The sequence below is a fragment of the Leucoraja erinacea genome, chromosome 23 (assembly GCF_028641065.1).
Source record: "Leucoraja erinacea ecotype New England chromosome 23, Leri_hhj_1, whole genome shotgun sequence".
NCBI lineage: Eukaryota > Metazoa > Chordata > Chondrichthyes > Rajiformes > Rajidae > Leucoraja > Leucoraja erinaceus.
In genome coordinates this window covers 10,618,637-10,636,058 of record NC_073399.1, presented here as the reverse complement: position 1 = coordinate 10,636,058, position 17,422 = coordinate 10,618,637, and the positions used below count along the sequence as shown (strand labels likewise).

The 17,422-nt window shown below is 44.0% G+C and overlaps 1 protein-coding gene across 9 annotated transcripts in view; it reads left to right on the top strand.

Moving 5' to 3' along the window:
* LOC129708218 (endonuclease V-like) overlaps positions 1-17,422 on the top strand; it is a 180,107-nt gene that overhangs the window by 97,380 nt on the left and 65,305 nt on the right. For 8 of the 9 annotated variants that reach the window (XM_055653843.1, XM_055653846.1, XM_055653842.1 and 5 more), the window contains exons 5-7: positions 70-182; positions 9,751-9,819; positions 12,156-12,284. In XM_055653843.1, coding sequence (XP_055509818.1) covers positions 70-182; positions 9,751-9,819; positions 12,156-12,284 — 311 coding nt within the window. The remainder of the gene's footprint in view (positions 1-69; positions 183-9,750; positions 9,820-12,155; positions 12,285-17,422) is intronic. The other variant, XM_055653848.1, reaches the window with a different exon arrangement.

Sequence of the window (17,422 nt, the reverse complement as noted above, 5' to 3'; positions counted from 1 at the left end):
TGATCCACAAATAAAGGGGGTTGTGCAGAATTCAATGTTCATTGTTACCTATATGTGATCGGACAACAGAATTTGGCGTTGCCTGCCACTTGGGTGTCCTCACAGATTTGCCCTGCATTGGGGTAGCCAAGAACCTCCTGCACGTGGATGGGCTGGAAGAAAAGCACCTGCTGAAAGAAAAGGTAATGATCATCCATCTAACGCACACCTTTGCACCCGGCATTGAATTATCACACGGATCAACTTGTTACAGTTCTGAAGATAGACACAAAAATCTGGAGTAACTTAACAGGTCAGGTAGCATCTTTGGAGAAAAGGAATAAATAACATTTTGGGTCGGGGCTATTTCATGCATGCAGGGCTATCGTGAGCTTACCTTGCCTATTTCCAACTCAATTTCATAGCACTTCAGGCAGAGTGCAGGCCACCAAACTCAATTTCATAGCACTTCAGGCAGAGTGCAGGCCACTGAACTCAAAGTTTGGTAGCCTGCACTCTGCCTGAAATGCTATGAAATTAAGTTGGAAATAGGAGAGGTAAGCTCACTCTTGCGGAAGGGTCCCAACCCGAAACATCACCTATTCCTTTTCTCCAGAGATGCTGCCTGTCCCGCCGAGTTGTTCCAGCTTTTTGAGTCCATCTTCGGTGTAAGCCAACGTGTGCAGTTCCTTCCTACAATCAGAGTCACAGCACTGAACTTGGATATCTTAAGACCATCCATTCAGGAATTTCAATTTGAATTCAATCTGACTCTCACATTTGTTATAGGCCCAGAAGCAGTGCAGAAGCAAGCAGTTTGTTGCAAAGAGTGACAGCGTAGACACCCATAAGGAACAATAAATCCAAATACTGAAGGAAGGATTTTGGCACCAACATTAATAATATAATCATTCTGCAGTTTTTCAGTTTGTTCCGTGAATATAAGAAATGAAGAAATCTTCTAACGTTCTTTACACTGTGCTGTGGTCTTCAAACTGCAGGAATAAATGTCACGTTTTCTCACACAAGGTTGCGATTAGTCTGTTGCAAGGGCTGGGCTACTGTTTCCTTGCCCAAAATTGGTCACAATATTCCAAATGCGGCCTGACCAGCGCCTTCTAGAGCCTCGGCATTACATCCCTGTTTTTGTGCACACCCCTCTCAAAATAAATACTAACATTGCGTTTGCTTTCTTTGCTACTGATTCGACTTGCAGATAGATTATCTTATTGAGAATTAAATTTGGGTTATGAAATTAAACCTTTAAATTCAGCTTCACTTATCCAGATATATTTGGTTTTGGAGATACAAAGAACTTTAGACTTTCAAGATACAGCGTGGAAATGGGGTGAACCTACAATCTCCTTTTTCTCCAGAGATGCTATTTGACCCGCTGAGTTGCTCCCGCACTTTGTTTCTGTCTTCCTTCATCATAGGCTGGGTGTGATAGATGTAATCATAAAAAATGATTGGAGTATGGTTAGAAATCAGAGACTGGCATTACGTTCAGCACAGACATTATGGGCCTAAGGGCATATTCCCCTGCTGTTCGTTATCTATGTTCTATTGTTTTGGAGGATCCAGGTGTTTATAATAATTTTCCAGAAGGAAATAAAGACCTTGACTAGCTGACACTGAGGCAATGTTAAGTGCATCTCAGTGGATAGGAAAGCACATCAATGTAGGGCAAGTACTCAATAATATAGGGACATAGCAGCGTAGTGGTAGAGTTGCTGCCTTACAGTGCCAGAGACCAGGGTTCAATCCTGAATACAGGTGCTGTCTGTACAAAGTTTGTACGTTCCTCCTGTGACCATGTGGGTTTTCTCCGGGTGCTCTAGTTTCCTGCAACGTTCCAGGTTTGCAAGTTAATCAGCTTCTGTAAATTGTCCCTAGTGTGTACAATAGAACTAGTGTATGGGGTGATCAATGGTTGATACCAACTCGGTGGCCCAAAGGACTTATTTCCACGCTGTATATCTAAATCAAAGCGAATAGCTTGAACACGTCCACTTCTGACTTCTCGGAGGTGAATATGCTATCATTAAGGCATGCCTGACGCCATATTTGTTTTACCAGAGTGCCAACTGCAACATTTAAAAAAACATTGTTTGTTTAGATTCACGGATTGGGAATAAAAATGCGTTTTCTCCAGAGCATATTTCCCATGTTGCGTCAAATCACTTCCAAGGCCAACCCTGGATAAAACTGCACCAACCAGTGCAGTGTGAAGCGTTTATTTAATCAGCAGTACCGTGAACATGCAGCCAACCTGAATTGCTTTCTTACATGCCAAGTGAAGAATGCAGGGCTCAATTCATCACCCTTTGACAGACAATGTTTTATTTCAGAAAGAGTTATCTATCCATTATTTTAAAGAATGGTACAAATACCACCCACTGTCCACTGACAAATTGTAAGTTAAAAAAAACGTGCATAACAACAGATAATAACTGGTCATAGAAATTGGGGGACACGGGCAGTAAAAAGCTTTTAAAGAGTTAGGATTAAGGACTAGGGCAGCATGGTGGTGTAGCTGTAGAGTTGCTGCCTCACAGCGCCAGAGACCTCGGATCGTTCCTGACTACGGGTGCTGTATGTCCAGAGTTTGTACGTTCTCCCAGTGATTTAGCCGCGAGGGTTTTCTTCAGGATCTTTGGTTTCCTCCCACACTCCAAAGACGTACAGGTTTGTAGATTAATTGACTTGGTATAATTGTAAATTGTCCCTAGTGTGGTCTTGTCCAGTTCTTCACAGATGTATGTACATTGAAAAGTATTTCCCAAAAAATTGGATGAAATAGATTCTTTCCTCAGCCAAATTTTCCTTATTTTGTTAAAATGTAAACATCCCAAACGCTCCATCACAACTAATTCTTGTTGTCGAAAGCTGACAGTAAATTAATTTTGCTGCAGTTTCTATGGATGCAGCTCTATACTTCTCCCAATGATTGGATTGCATTTGCCACTTGCCATTGACAGGAATCTCTGATGAAGATTAAAATATTCCAGATAAATCTTCACAAGATCTTGACTACAGGTGCCTTCTGTACCAAACTTGTGCATTCTCCTCATGACCTGCGTGGGTATTCGCCGAGATCTTCGGTTTCCTCCCACACTCCATAGACGTACAAGTTTGTCGGTTAATTGGTTTTGGTAAAATTGTAAATTGCCCCTAGTGCGTGTAGGATAGTGTTAATGTGCAGGGATCGCTGGTCGGCACGGAATCGGTGGGCCGAAGGGTCTGTTTCCGCGCTGTATCTATAAACTAAGCTAAAAAACCCAACCAATTTTAATTCTACTTATTCCCTTAAGCATTTTTTCTCTCCTTTTTCCGACTGAAATTACAATGCACTATCGTTGTTTTTGGAAACTCACAACTTGTTGCCAAGATATGATGCCTCGCTTGAATCAACATATTGTTTAGGAATATGCCAACAGGGGAATGTTCACGATACAGCTTTCTTCGGAATATACTGTGTCAACGGTTGTCAGCAAGATTGTTATTTCGTTAACATTTTTGCCTAGATTTTGCAAACTGGGACACAGAGGTAACATACGATGCCCAACTATATCGATGTTGCACAGTTGCTTTGACTTTGACTCATGGAAGACACTGCCTCCTCAACACACCTTCTATACCTTCAACTGTCTGTGCCAATTTCTTGTACCAGCACTCAGTCCAAAGTTCATAAGTGATATGAGTAGAATTAGGCCATTCAGCCCATCAAGTTCAATCATGGCTGATCTATCTCTCCCTCCTAACCCCATTCTCCTGCCTTCTCCCCGTAACCCCTGATACCCGTACTAATCAAGAATCTGTCAATCTCCGCCTTAAAAATATCCATTTACTTGGCCTCCACAGCCGTCTGCGGCAATTAATTCCACAGATTCACCACCACCAACTGATTAAAGGAATTCCTCCGCAACTCCTTCCTTAAGGTCCTAGACTCTCCCACTAGTGGAAACATCCTTTCCACATCGCTCTATCCAGGCCAAAGCTTTCAACATCATGGCGATTCAAATGCTTACGTAGAGCATAGCATACCTGCCTCCCATCTCTTTCCCAGGCAGCATTCATTGGCTCTGGGTTAATAAAAGTTTGCCACACACAAACTGGAGGAGCAGCACCTCATATTCCACTTGGAGCAGTTTACGATCCGACGGTACGAACATTGAATTCTCCAACTTTAGGTAACCTGGACAACACAACCCTCTGCTTCCCACTTCTCCTTCATACCCCCTCTCCTCTGCCTTGATAAGTTCACGTGATAGTAGAATTAGGCCATTCGGCCCATCGAGTCTACTCCTTCCATTCAATCATGGCTGATCTCTGCATCCTAATCCCATGTTCCTGCCTTCACCCCATAACCCTTGATACCCGTTCTCATCAAGAGGTCTCCCTACCGCCCCCTCCCACCTCTACCCTGAGCCCTGGCTCAAATTGCACCTATCTCTCTCCTCCCCTCCCCGTCCACTTGCAATCCTAAATAAGTCACACCAAGCCAGCTTCACAATTCTCCAGCTTCACAATTCACAACTCTCTAATCCTTCATGGGCCTGTCCCACTTATGCAACTTTTTCGGTGACTTCCGACATCTATCATAGGTCGTTGCAAAAATGTTCAACATGTTGAAAATTCATTGGCGACCAGAAAGACGCTACGACTGTTTGGGCGACTGAGGAGACGACTCACGACCATACAGGCGACACCCTGGCAACATGTCTCGGGGTGAAGCCTGTATGGTCGTGAGTAGTCACCCAAAGAATCGTACCTTGTTCTGGTCACTGCTGGATTTTCAACATGTTGAAAATTTTCGGCAACCTGTAACGACCTATGACGGGTGCTGGCATTCACTGAAAAAGCAAATGGGGCAGGCCCATTAGTCTCACACCTCGCCTGTGTGTTCAGCACCAGCCTTTGTCCAACCATCTGTCTATCAATCCCCCTCCCCATCTGTGTTCCTATGATCTGCCATGCCTTGTCCTACATCTCCCAAATTATTTTGCACGTTAATATTTGGACCTTAATGAAGAGGCCCTGAATGGCAACAAAGCATCAAGTAATGATATTGATTCATGTTGGCTATCCAGAAGAATCCCCACCACAAACATCCTTTAAAAGACATTGATTGTCTCAAGCGCTGCCACAGCTTTACAGTCAGTCAAAGCTGACACGATTTTTTTGTTGCATTTGACATTCAAAAAAAGTTAGAACCACCTGATACACGTTTAAATAATTGAACATTGCTGCACAAAGAACATGATTGAAAATGTAATTTATTTCACCCTTTCTCTTCTCGGTCACCGTTGTAAAAATTAATGGGCTTGCGGACCCTGCACCAGGTTTCACCTGACGGGAGATATGTCAGCAGATCGCCCAGGAGATCTCCATTTTACACCACCACCAGATCCCAGGAGGGATCTAGTGATGGATCGCAGCCAGGGAATTACTGCTGGAGCTCGAACACCAGGGCGGCACGGTGGCGCAGCGGTAGAGTCGCTGCCTTACTGCACTTGCAGCACCGGAGACCCGGAATCGATCCCGACTACGGGTGCTGTCTGCACGGAGTTTGTACGTTCTCCCCGTGACCTGCATGGGTTTTGGCCGAGATATTCAGTTTCCTCACACATTCCAAAGTCGTACAGGTTTGTAGGTTAATTGGCTTGGTATAGATATAAATTGTTCCTAGTGTGTGTAGGGTAGTGTAAATGTGTGCGGATTGCTGGTGGTTGCAGTCTCGGTGGGCCGAAGGGACTGTTTCCACGCTGTATCTCTAAACTAATCTAATCAGGCTTGGGACTTCTGCACAGCAAAGGTACATGTGGGCAGTAGAACAGGAATTTAAAGAATTTCCACTGAATGGAAACAGACCCTTTGACCCATCGACTCCATGTGTTCATTCATTCACGCAGGTTCTTAGTTTAGTTTAGAGATACAGCGCGGAAATGGGCCATTCCCGTACACTAACACTATGCTACACTATTCTACACATATTAGGGACAATTTACAATTTACAATTTTACCAAGCCAATTAGCCTACAAACAGTTCAGTTTAGTCTATTGTCCAAGGTACATTGAAAAGCTTTAGGTACGGTGAAATGCTTTACAAATCCTGTGCGTCTTTGTAGTGTGGGAGGAAAATGGAGCTCCCGGAGAAAACCCACGCAGGTCACGGGGAGAATGTACAAACTCCGTACAGACAGCACCCGCAGTCATGATGGAACCCGGGTCTTCGGCGCTGTGAGGCAGCAATTCTACCGCTGCTCCGTGCTGGCTCATTCTGTGCAAAATTCAGGCTGGTGAACTTCTTGTTGCTTTTTTATTGTTAGTGTGAATCAAAATTACTTCATTTGCTTTGGCTTGTTGGCGGCTTGACTTTTGGAAGACTAGTTATGATTTAGATCGAGTGTATCCGTCTGAATTTATATAGCAATTACAGTGCAGTAGTGGGCCATTTGTTTCAACTAGACTGGTTTTCATCCTTCAAGCCACTGTCACCACTTCCAAGCGCTTAGAAACTCCCCTCGTCCAGGCTTATGTCCGTGCCGGCGTGTCCCTGGAGAGGGAGCACACAGTGTTCACGGAGACTTTGGAGGCCTTCCATGAATGCAGGTTGCTGCAGAGACTTGAGTGCATGGTGGATACAGCTGACAATGTTGTCATTTGATGGTCGATGTTTGCAAACTGCACGAACAGCAGTTTTGATTAATGCAGTACTTTGTAAACTGTGAATATGTCATAAAAAACTTCTCGTTAAGGATGGAAAAAGTGCTTAGAAGCTGTCAATAAACTTGCTTTGTTTCTTCCCTCCATACCAATTTTTAATTGTCCCCTTAATCTTCATCGATAGCATCCGGTGTGGGCGGCACGGTGGCGCAGCGGTAAAGTTGCTGCCTTACAGTGCCAGAAAACCGGGTTCGATCCTAACTATGGGTGCTGTCTGTATGTAGTTAGTACATTCTCCACGTGACCACATGGGCTTTCTCTGGGTGCTCTGGTTTCCTCCCACATTCCAAGGACGTGCAGGTTTGTAGGTTAATTGGCTTCCGTCAATTGCTCCTGGTGTGTTGGATAGAGCTAATGTACAGGTGATCAATGGTCGGCACGGGCTCTGTATACCGAAGGGTCTGTTTCCACCTCTAAGTTAAACCAAGGTAATGAATACAGCACTTGGTACACACTCTCCATCTACAGTATTGGCCATCACTTTACAGAACTCCACTACTGTGGATGGATCAATTGTAATCATGTATTGTCTTTCCGCTGGCTGGTTAGCAAGCGACAAAGGGTGATGGGTGTATGGAGCGAGCTGCTAGAGATGGAAGTTGAGGCAGGGACTATTGCAACATTTATCAAACAATTAGACAGGCACATGGATAGGACAGGTTTGGAGGGGATGTGCCAAATGCAGGCCGGTGGGACAAGTGTAGATGGGACATGTTGGTCGGCATGGGCAAGTTGGTTCCACGCTGTAAGACTATGACTCTAAAAGCTTTTCACTGTACCTCGGTGCATGCGACAATAAACTAAACTCAAATTCAACTTATCCCTTTGAATAGTGGATTATTTCATTCTCTGTCAATTATTCCAGATTTTCTTCCTCTTCCTGCCTGCAGATGTTAAATGGTCTATCGTGACCTTGATTAGTTACTTTTTACCCAGGGTTATACCACGAGGTTCTTGCGAACCCTCTCGGGAGGAGAACAACTTCTGCATTGTACTTTAACCACAGTTTTTGTAAACTTGTGCTGTCAGGATCTTTCTGAATAAAGTAACCAGATCTCGGGATGAGTAAGTGAGTGGTAATGATAGATAGATCTGAGTGTACCTTTCTTGCAATACACTCAGCCAAATAACAGAAGATAAATGTAAATGCAAAGGGAAAAGTACACTTGTTCTCAGCGACCAGGTTTTACAGAGTACCTGTCAGTTCACATTCTCAAGCCAGCGTGAAATAAGAGCTTATATTTATTTCCTATGTTTTGTTCAATAATGAGTTTCTCTACAAGCCCTTTGGCTGGATTGTTTAATTTAGTCTTTATTGATGAGTAGCAATATCACCGAGCTGTTGATTACAAATCATGTGTGTCCATAAATTTTACTGGTGTTCTTTAGTAAAATCTTACTTCAGCACTGGCCCGCTCAACAAGAGAAATGGGAGGAAAAATAGGTTACAGTAAAAAAGCATTAAAAAAAAACTCAGCTGTCATCTCAATATGCATATGTATAAATCAACCGCATAAAGCCATTTTTGTTAGGATGATCGCCTTTTCCAAATCAATTCCAAAGAGAAAAATAGAGTGGAAAATAGCTGAGGCAAAGAGTAGAGACATAGAGTTATGCAGCACAGAAATAGGTCCTTCTGCCCAACTTGTCCATGCCGACCAAGATGCCTCATACAGTATAAGCTAGTCCCATTTGCCCATGTTTGGCCCACATCTCTCGAAACCTCTCCTATCTATGTACCTGCCCGAGTGTATTTTAAATACTGTATGGTACCTGCGTCATCTATCTCCTCTGGCAGCTCTTTCCGTATAATCACCACCTTCTGAGTGAAAAAGTTGCCCCTCAGGTTCTGAACCTTACTCCTCTCAAGTTAAGGCTATGTCATCTGGTTCTTGATTCCCCTACCTTGCGCACAAAAGGCTCGTGCATTCACTTTATCTATTCCCCCCATGATTTTATTCATCTCTGTAAGATCAGTCCTTTCGGTCATGCACTCCAAGGAATAAAGACATAGCCTGCCCAATCTCTCCCTATAGATCAGACCCTCATGTGCTGGCAACATCCTCATAAATCTTCCCTGCACTCTTTCCATCTTAATAATCAAGCATTCATCCTGTAGCACGGTGACCAAAACCGAACACAGTACTCCACAGTACACAGTCTGAAGAAGGGTTTCGAACCGAAACATTGCCAATTTCCTTCGCTCCATTGATGCTGCCTCACCCGCTGAGTTTCTCCAGCACTATTGTCTACTCACAGTACTCCAAATGTAGCTTCACCAGCATTTTGTACAACTGTAACATAACGTCCCAACTTCCACAATGTAACTCAGCGGATCAGGTAGTATCTCTGGAGAACATACTGTACGTAGCTGACGTATAAGGTTGGGACCCTTCTTCACACCAATGATTGCTTTCTTTTGCCATTCCATGTTTGAGGAGCTATCGGGAGCTAACCTCTCTTATCCTAGCCACAAGACCGGTAGTTTTAGTTTTTAGTTTTAGAGATACTGCATGGAAACAGACCCTTTGGGCCAGCGATCTCCATACACTAGTTCTATCCAGCAACCTAGGAACAATTTAGACAAACCAATTAACTTCATGCCTTTGGAATGTGGGAGGAAATCAGATCACCAAGAGAAAACCCGCGCGGTCACAGGGAGAACATACAAACTCCGTACAGACAGCACCCATAGTTAGGATCAAACCCGGGTCTCTGACGCTGTAAGGTAGCAATGCCACCACGCGGCGCTATTACTTTCTGTGTTTTAAAGCCCGTGCAGTTTATCTATAATCTGACAAGTTCTAGGAAATGAAGCAATGCTATTTGTGGAGGGGATAATTAATTATGTTGGCTTTTGAAGCAGTAATTGTTTAATAATTCCTTTGTTTCTGACAAAGGGAAGATAAATTGAGGCTCTCCTGAATTCATCACAAGTAGTGTTAGCCTTACCAGAAGAGAAATTGTTATTTCTTAAATCAGGGAGCAACATAATTACATAATAGATATTGCTTCATGAAAACTCTTGCATTTATTTTGTAGATCAAAGACCTTCATGAAGGAGGAAATGCTTTCACACTAACTGGAACCTCCGGGAAGGTTTTGGGCATGGTAGGTCTATGTTTGTACGATATACAATGTGGTGCAAATGGTTTTAATAATTTATTTAATGAGCATAATTAGACTGGGATAAAACAGTATAAGTGTCACTCTTTGGACAATGTTGTTTTGGAAATTATTGCAGACTGTTAAGAAACTCAACAGTGATCATTTTAATTATGTCTCAGGTATGGGTTGTGATTTCTCGTGACTAGAAAGATTTATTTAGAGATGAAAGAATAACTTTTGGCTAAGTTCCGTAGCTTAGGCGACACGGTGGCGCAGCGGTAGAGTTGCTGCCTTAAAGCACCTGCAGCGCCAGAGACTCGGGTTCGATCCGGAGGTGCTGTCCGTACGGAGTTTGTACATTCTCCCTGTGACCGCGTAAGTTTCCTCCGAGATCTTCGGTTTCACGTACAGGTTAGTAGGTTAATTGACTTGGTATAAGTCTAAATTGTCCCTGGTGTGTAGGGCAGTGTTAATAATAATAATAATAATAATAATGTTTATTTATATAGCACTTTTCAACAAAACCAGTATTTGAACCAAAGTGCTTTACAGAGATTGATTAAATTAATTGAACAGATCAAATGTCAATAAATCCATACAAAACAAAAAAGAGAAAAAGACACAGAACAGTACACTATAGAAATCAACATGAAACGTCCCCCCACAGCAGAATTCACTGTGAGGGAAGGCACTAAAAATATCCAGTTCTCCCCCTCATAGTCCACCCGAGGTTGGGGCCTATATCTGGCCTCCTCAGCCAACCCGGTGTTTTCAGGCCCTCTTGCCGCGAAGCTGGATCATCGGTATCTGGTGAACATCCTTCAGCGGCTTGGACTGAAGCGGCCGCTTCCTCCCCGAAGACTGCAATGACCAAAGTTCACAGGACCTCCGACTCTGGCGATCTCGGATCCCAGGCTCCGCGGTGCTGTAAATCCAGTGCCGCCCGCCCACGGCTGGACGCTCTGTAGCCGCAGCTCAACGATGTCGCAGTCGGCGATCACAGTGCACCGGAGCTTACCGCAAGGCGACCCGGTAAGGCATCGCCCGCTCCACGTTGATGTCCCAGCATCTACACCGCCGGCGAAGCTGTAGTCCCGGCAGGAAACGCCGCTCCAGCGCTGCTCCAGCTCGATGGTAGGCCGCACAGAGAGGACGAAGATGCGGTTCGGAGAAAAACCGAATGTGCGGGGTCGCTGGTCGGTGTGGACTCAGTGGCCTGAAAGGATAGTTTCCGCACTGTATCTCTTATCGCTGAACATTCCCCATTCAACTAGCAACTAAAGGACAAAGAAAGGCACAAAATGCTGGAGTAACTCAGTGGGACAGACAGCATCTTGGGAGAGAAGAACATTTTGGTTCGAGACCCTTCTTCAGACTCTCGACCCGAAATGTCACCCATTCCTTCTCTCCAGAGATGCTGCCTGTCCCTCTGAGTCATTACAACATTTTGTGTCTGTATCTTCGTTGTAAACCAGCATCTGCAGTTCCTTCCTACACAAACTAAATGACAAATATACATTATAACACCAACCTCACCTCAAAAGTGTTTCACTTCTTGGCTGTAAAGTACTCTGGGATGTCCCAAGGTTATGAAAACTGTTTCAGAAATGGAAGAATGTAGAACCGAGGAACTCGCGTTTGGTTCCGTTGATGTGGCTTCTACATTGAGTTGTATTGACCTGGATTCAAACAACCCTTGAGTGCTGTGATATACTGCAATGGTAACCTATGAGGCAGCTCTAACGAGAATCACAGAACAAATATTAAGTAAGAATTTTTTGCGATTATTGCTGAGGTATTTTTTCAAGAGGAGAAACCAAGGTGTGCATTTTACAGAATGTAGAACCAGAGAACTGCAGTAGTTGGTATATACCAAAGTGCTGGAGTCAATCAACGGGTCAGGCTGCATCTCTGGAGAAAAAGGATGGGTGACATTTCGAGTCGGGACCCTTCTTGGCTCTCAACAACTTTCCCTTCGACTGAGACTGAAGAAGGGCCCCGACCCGAAATACCACCCATCTTTTTCCTCCAGAGATGCTGCCTGACTCGCAGAGTTATTTTTTGAATGCATTTTACAACATTTGCAAGCAAATAATTAGTGAAACGAAATATATGAGTTAGACAATGTTCCAACTCCAAATCCCCTGAGTCTGAAGAAGGGTCTCAGCCCAAAACATCCCCCATTCCATCTCCCCAGAGATGCTGCCTGACCTGCTGAGTTACTCCAGCATTTTGTGTCTATCTTTGGTATAAACCAGCATCTGGAGTTCCTTCCGATTCCAAATTTTAATTCATGTAATGAGTTTGTTCTAACGTGTATGTCTTTATTTACGTGACAGGCTCTTAAAAGCTGTGAGAAAAGCACAAAACCAATTTACGTGTCCGTGGGCCATAGGATTAGTCTGGACACTGCCACGCGGCTGACCCATTCCTGCTGTAAATACAGAGTACCAGAGCCGATTAGACAGGTACTTGTCATTACTTGGTTTGCTCATCAAAGAGTTATGCAATGATTGCAAAGAAATATGTGTTCCAACATTCAATTCCCTGCTACTCAACTTGTGACCACAATGGATGCTATTTGTTCCACAGTGGTACTGCGGCATCTCAGTGGATATATTTAAGGCAGAGATAGATAGATTTTTGATTAGTACAGGTGTCACAGGTTATGGGGAGAAGGAGGAAGAATGGGGTTAGGAGGGAGTGATAGTTCAGCCATAATTGAATGGCGGAGTAGACTTGATGGGCCGAATGGCCTAATTCTACTCATATCACTTATGACCTTATCACCTAGTGTGTTCTTGTTTGTGGGATTTGTCTCGTGGATGTAGGCGTTAGAGTGCACGCTGGTAAACCTCCCCAGATATTTGCAGTTTGTGACGGCACTCAGCATGCAGAGCTGGGTTGAGGCTGGATCTATTGCTTTGGAGCTTCCTTACTCCGGCCAACTCTTAATCACACGCTGCTGAATCAGGGCATCATTTAGTTTAGAGTTACAGCACGGAAACTGGCCCTTCGGCCCACCGAGTCCGTGCCGACCAGTGATCCCCATACACTAACATTATCCTACACACACTAGAGACAATTTTACATTAATACCAAACCAATTAGCCTACAAACCTGTACATCTTTGGAGTATGGAAGGAAACTGAAGATCTCAGAGAAAACCCTCTCCATTCACGGGGAGAACGTAAAAATTCCATGGAGGCAGCACCCTTAGTCGGGGTTGAACCCGGGTGTCTGGCCCTGTAAAGCAGGAGCTCTACCGCTGGGTCATGGTGCCACCGTTTAAAAGGGTCATGAGCTACCATCAGGTTAATTGCCAGGATTGGACTCATGAGCCACCTGAGAGTCCATAAAAACAACAGAACATAGACCATCATCCTCGACCTCGAGGGATAGCCACCACGAGTTGCTGATAGATTTTTCTTGGCTATTGCTTTAACTATATTCATGCATAGTGTCTACTAGATCTCTTTAATTTTACAACGGTCTGTGGGGTGTAACAGGGTAAGTTGCTAAAAGTGGGAGGAAGGGAAGAAGGTCTCTCAATAAAGGTCCACACCCATCCACATTAGTGTGAAAATTAGTTTGGTTTAGTTTGGAGATGTACAACACGGAAACAGGCCCTTCGTCCCACCACGTCCACACGGACCAGCGATCCATGCACCCTAACGCTATCCTACACGCACTAGCGACAATTTTACATTTATACCAAGCCAATGAACCTACAAAACCGCACATCTTTGGAATGCGGGACGAAACCGGAGCACCCTAAAGAAACCCATGCAGTCACAGGGAGAACGTGCAAACTGCACACAGACAGCACCGGGGTCAACATTGAACCCAGGTATCTGGTGCTGCGAGGCAGCAGCTCTGCCAACTGTGCCACCGTGCCACCCATTTTCATTACAAATTTCATCGTCAAAGAATGTTTCCCTTGTGTTTTAGTTTAAAAATGTAAAATACTTCTATTTGAATCTCATCAAGAAAAGATAAGTGAGTTATCAGCGCCTCTGCCAGGTTGCCCTCAATGGAACCAATTCCAGCGATCCCTCGTAATCCACTGCCAGGTAATTCACCAAATGACCCCAAGCCTCTCTCATGCTGATGTCCCCAGCATTGAGGTTCAAGTCTTTCCATTCTTTCGTATCTGTGGCCTATTGGTTTCTCAAATCACTGCCCGTTCATGTGCGGCACATTGGTGCAGCAAGTAGAGCTGCTGCTGCCTCATAGCACCAGAGGGCCCCGGGTTCAATCCTAACCTCGTGTTGTGTGATGTTTGCGTTTTCTCCCTGTGATTATGAGGTTTTCCACCTCGTGCTCCCACATCCCAAAAAACATGCAGGTTTGTAGGTCAATTTGGCCTCTGCAATTTGCCCCTAGTGTGTAGGGAGTGGATGAGAGAGTGGGATAACATAGAACTAGTGTGAACGGGTGATTTATGATCAGAGTGGACTCAGTGGGCTGAGTGGCCTGTTTCCATGCTGTATCTTTTAATCAATCAATCAAGTGATGTGTTGTTGCCTTCACAGTATTAGCACAATATTAGACGCCCTGCTAATGGATGCAGCAAGTGAACAGCATGATTAGCACTGGTTACACGAGGAAATTGTATTAATTAGCAGGCAACACAAAATTAGCATGCAGCCCCCAGCACATGCAATTAGGAGCGTTAAGATTCCAAAATTAGGATTTCAATATAAGGATCGAAATTTTCTTTTTGACACAAATTTATAACTACTAAAGGATTCAGTTGTGTTGCCTTGAAAATTTGCCGTGGTATACTGCAATAGAACAGCTGAAATGCACATATTTGAAATTCCACGCTCCATCATTTTATCAGGTATATTAACCTATCTAGTTTAAAAGAACTGTGTGGGAAACTGTGAAGGGAAATTAATTCCAAAAGCGTACATTAAAGCATAGGCGGTATGTAGACGCCTGGTAGAGCTGCTGCCTCACAGCTCCAGAGACCCGGTTTCGATCCTCGACTCGGGTGCTGTCTAAGTGAAGTTTGCACGTTCTCCCTGTGAGAAAGTGGGATAACATAGAAATAGTGTGAGTGGGAGCTCGATGGTCAACGTGGACTAGGTGGGCCAAAGGGCCTGTTCCTATGCTGTATCTCTGAAATAGAATTTGTACATGAGAATGCCTTTGTCCCACTTAAGGGTCTATGCGTTTGATATAGTAAAAAAAAAACTAACATTATTGTATTCAGTATCTCCCAGGTCCAGAAATTAATTTTTCAAGCTAAACATCTGTAACTGTGGGACACACTTGCTTCTATTTAATTTGTACATAGCATGCTCCCTTCCAAGGGCAATAATACTGTACGATATAAAATGAATGTTAATGCATTGGCAAAGAAACTGAAACTATGATTGAAAAACACACGCAATTTTCTTAGAGAAAATATTGAGGAATGAACTATAGTCAGTAATTCCCTTCCAAGGTTCAAAAAATGGTTTGAATTACCTTGTGCTTTTCTCATTTTATTTGCACAAAGCTGAATCTCATTACAGCGCGGAATTTTCCAACTCTTAGTCTTAGATGTGATTAAGTCATATGTCAATGCTAGCTTTAAAATTCACCTAACACGAGTAATGTTTTTGTGCCTTCAAATCTTTAGTTTAGTTTAGAGATACAGCACGGAAACAAGCCAATCTGCAATTCCAATGCACTTACCCACACACACAAGGGACAATTTACATTTTTACCAAAGCCAATTAGTCTACAAACCTGTGCGTCTTTGGAGTGTGGGTGGAAACCAGAGCACCCAGTGGAAACCCACGCAGGTTACGGGGAGAACGTACAAACTCCATACAGATAGCACCCGTAGTCAGGATCGAACCCGGCTCTCTGGCGCTGTAAGGCAGCAACTCTACCACTACGCTACCGTGCCACGTATGTTTGAACAATAAGTGAGTCAATGGATATGAGGAGAGAGAGGGGGGGAGTTTGGTATTAGGACTGTATAGAGGTGTATAAGATCATGAGAGGAATAGATTGCACAGGGTCTTTTACCCAGAGTAGGGGAATCAAGAATCAGAAGAAATAGTTTAGTTTATGTTTACTTCAGAAACAGGCCCTTCCTTCCACCGAGTCCACGCCAACTAACAATCACCTCATACACTAGTTCTATCCTGCACTCTAGGGACAATTTACCTTCAAACCTGCATGTCTTTGGAATATGGAAGGAAACCAGAGTGCCCAGAGAAATCCCACGTGGTCACAGGGAGAATGCACAAACTCTGTACAGTCAACACCCGTGGTCAGGATCGAACCCGGGTCTTTGGCACTGTAAGGCAGCAACTCTACCGCTGCACCACTATGCTGCGTTGCTTGGCTCTAATATATTTCCTTTATGTTTCTTTTGCAATGGTAGATGTTGTGAGCTGGTCTGAAAGCAAAAACCTGTTTTCCATGTAAATTTAGCAGCTGCCATTGCATAATGATCTTTGTTTTTAGAGCTAAACGGGCAATCTGTTACCACCGGCAATGGTGAGAATCATTAAGTTACAGCCTAGAGTCCCTTTGTGTGCTGATATTTAGTAATTGAGTCATAAATTATCATTGGACAACCTGCCGCTGCTTTCATTTAATCATTTCTTGTTTTATCTGAGTTTAGTTTCTGGAATACATGGAGGGAAACAAAGAAGCAATGGGAAGTAGTGTGGATCAATGGTAGGCCTCTGACATGTTAGAACCATGTTTATCCTAGTCTTTATCAGTAGATATTTCTGAAATGAACCAGTTTCATTGTACAGCAGTACAGTTACAGCGGTTGAGTTGCTGCCTTACAGCAGCAGGGACGCGGGTTTGATCCTGACTGCCGCTGCTATCTGTACGGAGTTTGTAGGTTCTCCCCGTGACTTTGTGGGTTTTCTCCGGGTGCTCCGGTTTCCTCCCACACTCCAAAGACGTTGGGGTTTGTAGGTTAATTGGCCTCTATAAATTGTAAATTGTCCCTGGTGTGTGTAGGATAGTGCTAGTGTATCAGGTGATCGCTGGTCGGCGCGGACTCGGTGGGCCAAAGGGCCCGTTTTTGCGCTGTATCTCTAAAGTCTGAGGTACATTCAGTGTGAACTGCACATGAACAAATACGACAAGAGTAATTTAGGAAAATGCACCTAAGTTATCGTTTATTTATTGTACAGTTATTGTAATTATTGTACAGTTGCATTGAGAAACTTTTTTTTATTGAGTCATCAATAAAATACTAAGTGCAGAAAACAACAGATTCAAACAAATGAACTAGAGTGAGCACCTCGGTGATATCTATATTACTAAATGTCTGATCTTGACCGCTTTTGACCGATTTCCGAGAGAACGCCGCCACCTATGGCCGTCATTTTTGGCCACCTCGCTCCGAGCACCCCTCCGCCTTCCGGGACCGGAGGATTTTTCCTGTCGATGAAATATCAGAGAGATATTAATGTTTTAAAAAAATTAGCCATTCTCTCTGCTGCCCCTGCTGGAGGGAGGGGGAGGGACTATAAACCAGGAAGTGGTGTGGCTCACTCAGTCTCTGCAAGATGGAGGAAGCCAGAGGGTCACGTTTCTCTGAGCTCTGAATAACACTAAACACATGTCTACTCAACTG